Source organism: Asparagus officinalis, chromosome 2 (assembly GCF_001876935.1).
Source record: "Asparagus officinalis chromosome 2, Aspof.V1, whole genome shotgun sequence".
Lineage (NCBI taxonomy): Eukaryota > Viridiplantae > Streptophyta > Magnoliopsida > Asparagales > Asparagaceae > Asparagus > Asparagus officinalis.
The window spans coordinates 20,437,354-20,441,486 of NC_033795.1; the positions used below are offsets into that span (position 1 = coordinate 20,437,354).

The 4,133-nt window shown below is 35.8% G+C and overlaps 1 protein-coding gene across 1 annotated transcript in view; it reads left to right on the forward strand.

Annotated features, from left to right (window-relative positions):
* Positions 1–3,589, forward strand: part of LOC109830469 — a 7,090-nt gene extending 3,501 nt beyond the window's left edge. The window contains 3 exon segments of the mRNA XM_020397729.1: positions 3,257–3,386; positions 3,418–3,485; positions 3,488–3,589. Of these exon segments, the coding sequence (XP_020253318.1) occupies positions 3,257–3,386; positions 3,418–3,485; positions 3,488–3,541 (252 nt within the window). The 3' untranslated portion in view covers positions 3,542–3,589.

The following is a 4,133-nucleotide window of genomic DNA, read 5'->3' on the forward strand; positions in this document are numbered from 1 at the left end:
TGGTTGATTTGAGAAGAACAAGATGATAGTCTTCTCAAGAGGATAGTTTTTTTTAAATGGAAACAAGAGGATAACCTTGAAAATAGAGAAGAATGTATTTTAAGAAAAATCTAGTACGTGAAGTCTAATTTTACATGGGTGATTATTGTTCTAGATGCACTTGTAGCATCTTTCGCTCAGAAATCACATGAGCTGAATTTTAATTGATTTAATTCTTTTCTAATATGCTGGTAAATTTTTTGACAGATCGATTGTAGATTCTTTTCATAAATGTATTCTACTTAGCAGAAATGCTGGAACATATGTCGTGACAGGGATATACTGGACATTTTCAGAACACATTTTTTATGCTCATCAACCACGTCTTCACATTTACCTTTATCTGTGTACTTAAAAAGGTTGTCAAATAGTGTTTACTTAGAAAGGTTGTCAAATTACGCTTTGATAAAATAAGTCAGATTATGAATCAAAGTCCATTCTTAAAAATGCAAGTTTTAATTTTAGCATATAAAACACTACATCAAACCTTTTTTGCTAGAAATGTCACATGGACGCAAACACACACAAAAAGATATATATGATGCATCAATGGACTTATTCCTCAGGATGTTGAAACAATTCGTTCATAATCAAGTCCCGTGATTTGCAGTTCGTCCAACTTGGTTCACAACATCAGAATGACTGAAAACCCAGATTGAAATGTTCTTATTTCTCCTGCTATGCGTCAAGTATACACAAGATGGATACCTGTTGTTAGGGAAAATGTATTTATTGTAGCATTTTCTGTTTCAAAGGCAAACAAACTGGAGCATGCTATATGCTATCAGTTTCAGCTAGCATCGGCTTACATCAACCATATTTCTGTTTATAATATCACTGATATCTAGTCCTGCACTGACCATTTTTCGAGCCATACAGCTCAAATGTCAACCTATTTTGTCTCTTTGGGTTAAACAGGATCAAATATGCCAGTAATATGAAAAAGACTGCATAAAGTTTAGTGACTTAAAGTATTGCAGCGGTGATTCCATGCAACATGTTCTCTACCCAATTCATGACATGCTTCATGCCTCCATGAACTTAGCTTTATGGTATCGATGATTAATTGATTATATTATGTGTAATTCTAGTTAGATCAACATTTTGTTACCACATTGCAATCTTTAGCAGCGCTCATGGATATTATTCTGAATCATGTAGACCATTGCTCATGGATATTATTCTGAATCATGTAGACCATCGTGGTTGTTGAGGTTATGGTATCCATGAATTAGCGTTTTAAACACCAGCGGTAGTTGTAGTATACATTTAGAAAGAGAATTTTGGACTGTTGGTAGAGCCCTTGTTTTAACTGTTCTCAACGACAGAGATCATTGGTTTGAAATTTACTGATTATACACACAAGTTGTTGCGAATTTTTTTCATTCGAATAGTATTTGCTACTTGGAGTCTCGGATTTTAAGCCTTTAGACACTATAGGGGCAAACAAATTTTTCTTAGCATTACCACAATTCTTATTGCACTCTTGGATGGTCTACATTCGAGTTGGAGTATTAGGATGAAGCCTCATCAAACAACAAATAAACTGAGGAAGCTTTTGTTTGCACGCAGTGGAAAATAAAAGTGGGAAAGTGAAATACTTTTGACACTTTTAAGTGTTTGTTTTAATGAAAGAGGAAATGAAAGTGAAATGCAAAAAAAGGTGCCACATCAGATTTAATGCAAAATTTACTTCCCCGAGAAATGTACTGAAGTCTCTTGAAAGTCAGATTTTCCACCTTCTCTAACATATTTTTAAAATTTAATATAATTTTCTTTTTCTCGCAACAACCGCCTAGCGACTTCTTCCCTGCCACACGTCTTCTTCCCTCTAGTGCCTATCCAACCAGAACTATTTTATTCATGTCTCATTTCTATTCTTCAAATCTTCTTCACTTCATTCCCTTCGATCTATTATTTTTTAACAGGAACTCCAGAAATTTCAGATCAAGATCAACAAAATTGTAGCATGGTTATAATGTAATTGTATTATTATGCAACACAGCTATTTAGACATAACATAACTATTGTACTATTAAAAATAATTACAAATTAAATATGTAATACATATAAAATATAAATAATTTGTAAAAAATAGCAGAGTAATGGATAATAACATCATGGTGATGTTTTGTTAAAAGAATCATTTTTCTTAATCAAATACAAGAATATTATCTTTATTAATAAATCTTATTTTGCCACGTCATTTTCATTTTTATACTTTCAACAATAAATTTTTTTGGCAAACAAACATTGTATTTCACTTGCATGCTAACACAGATGTGAAAGTCACTTGTAAAAACAATAACTTTCGCACTTTCAATTCACTTTCAATTTGCCAAGCAGCCCATAAGGTGGCAGCGATTGAGAGCCGATAAAATATGTAGACATGCACACATGTATGCACATGCATATACTCACACTGAGTTGGTATCATCATTGCATCCTTTCTCTTGCCATTGCCATGTCGCCCTGTTTGTTGCTAGTCCAGGCATCAGTTAGAATTCACGCTTTACAACATGTATTCGGTATGTTTTTTTCTCTAGAAAAGAGAAAAAAGGTATAAAAAAGTAATGAGCCAGATCCATGATTGACAAAATTACTTTTCTCAAGATTCCAACAAACTTATGGTATCCTTCCACTTTCAAACTTCCACTCTTACATCTGCCGTTCATTTTCACTTGGCATCAAAAGCACTGCTTTCTTCAGTAATCACTCTCAACTGTGCCAGGACTTGCAAGAAAATCTGGTTTTAGGCTTGATTTTCAAATTTCTGTGTAGATAGAAACTATCACATTGCGACTGACAAATCACTCAGTGGCCCTCCTGTTCTGTTTTTTTGTTCCAGATGATTGGATGACTATGATTTCTAATGCAGTTCAAGACCAAAATTCTTTTCTACCTTGAGTCAATTTGTTTTGATGATTATTTGCAAATATGCCCCTTGTATTATGGGGTTACATCTACTTATAACTTGTATTCTATTTTTATTCATGTACCATCCACTGTCCTGTGACAATGTTATTTCCCGTTAGTTTTTAAATTCAGCGGAGAACCACATGGGAATGTTCTGAGCAAACATCTAATTCTAAGGTTAACGAGAGAACATGTTGTCACGAGACCAGGGGATGTATGTGCTAACAAACTGAACAATGATAATTAAATAACTACAACCCTATTTTAAATGCATCAATGACGTCTGATTTTAATCATCCAGGGCGCTGCTCAAACTTCTCAAGGGGCTACTGGTGGTGTCACTGTGCAAGGTCAGTACGCTCCTAGTGTTGTACCAGGGAGTGTACTTGCGGCAGCCAGGCCGACCCCACCTCTCGCACAATTGGGAGGCCGTATCGCATCCTCCTTCAGGCGCATATGCAGCTGATGACGAGGAGGGTATCGAAGCTGAGAGCAGGATGAGAGCGGCGAGAGCTGGTGGTTGGACATGCTGCAGATTTGTAAGAAGAGGGCGCTTGAAGAAGCTTTCAGTAGCATATGGTTATAAGTGCGATATATAAGGATTGTAAGACTTAGGGTCAGATAGAGTATGTATTGTCGGCTGTGGCGTTGGGGCGTGGGGGGGGGGGAGAGGGAGGCGGGGATGTTTTTGTTATTCATCGGCCCGAATTTTGGTTTTGTCTATTAGAATGGAAGTTGCTTTGCGCTGCTTTTCAGATGTCTACGTGTTCTCACGGCGGGGGTTCTTATTTTTTAGTCTCCTTACAGACAATTGCTTGCTTGTGTGTAGTTTTTGTAAGAGTTAAGGGACATATTGTTTTGGTGGCTGCAAATATTTCATTTATTAACTCTTATTAGTGAAATATGGAGGGTTAGACTCACGGTTTAGAGAACACTTGGGTTGTTGATGCAGTTTTTAATGTACGTTTAATTTGTTCTCTAATTTGCTGATAATCCTTATTCAAATGGTTGACGATTAACTTTATTTAGTATAATTATGTGGAGTAAGACTCCTATCAACTTAAGTTGATGTCCACCAAACTTCCTAACCACTCATTTATTAATATAAAAAACCTTTTCATATTATGTAAGGATCCGTAGGCAATATGAGTGGCTAAAAAGTTTGGTGGATAACTTTT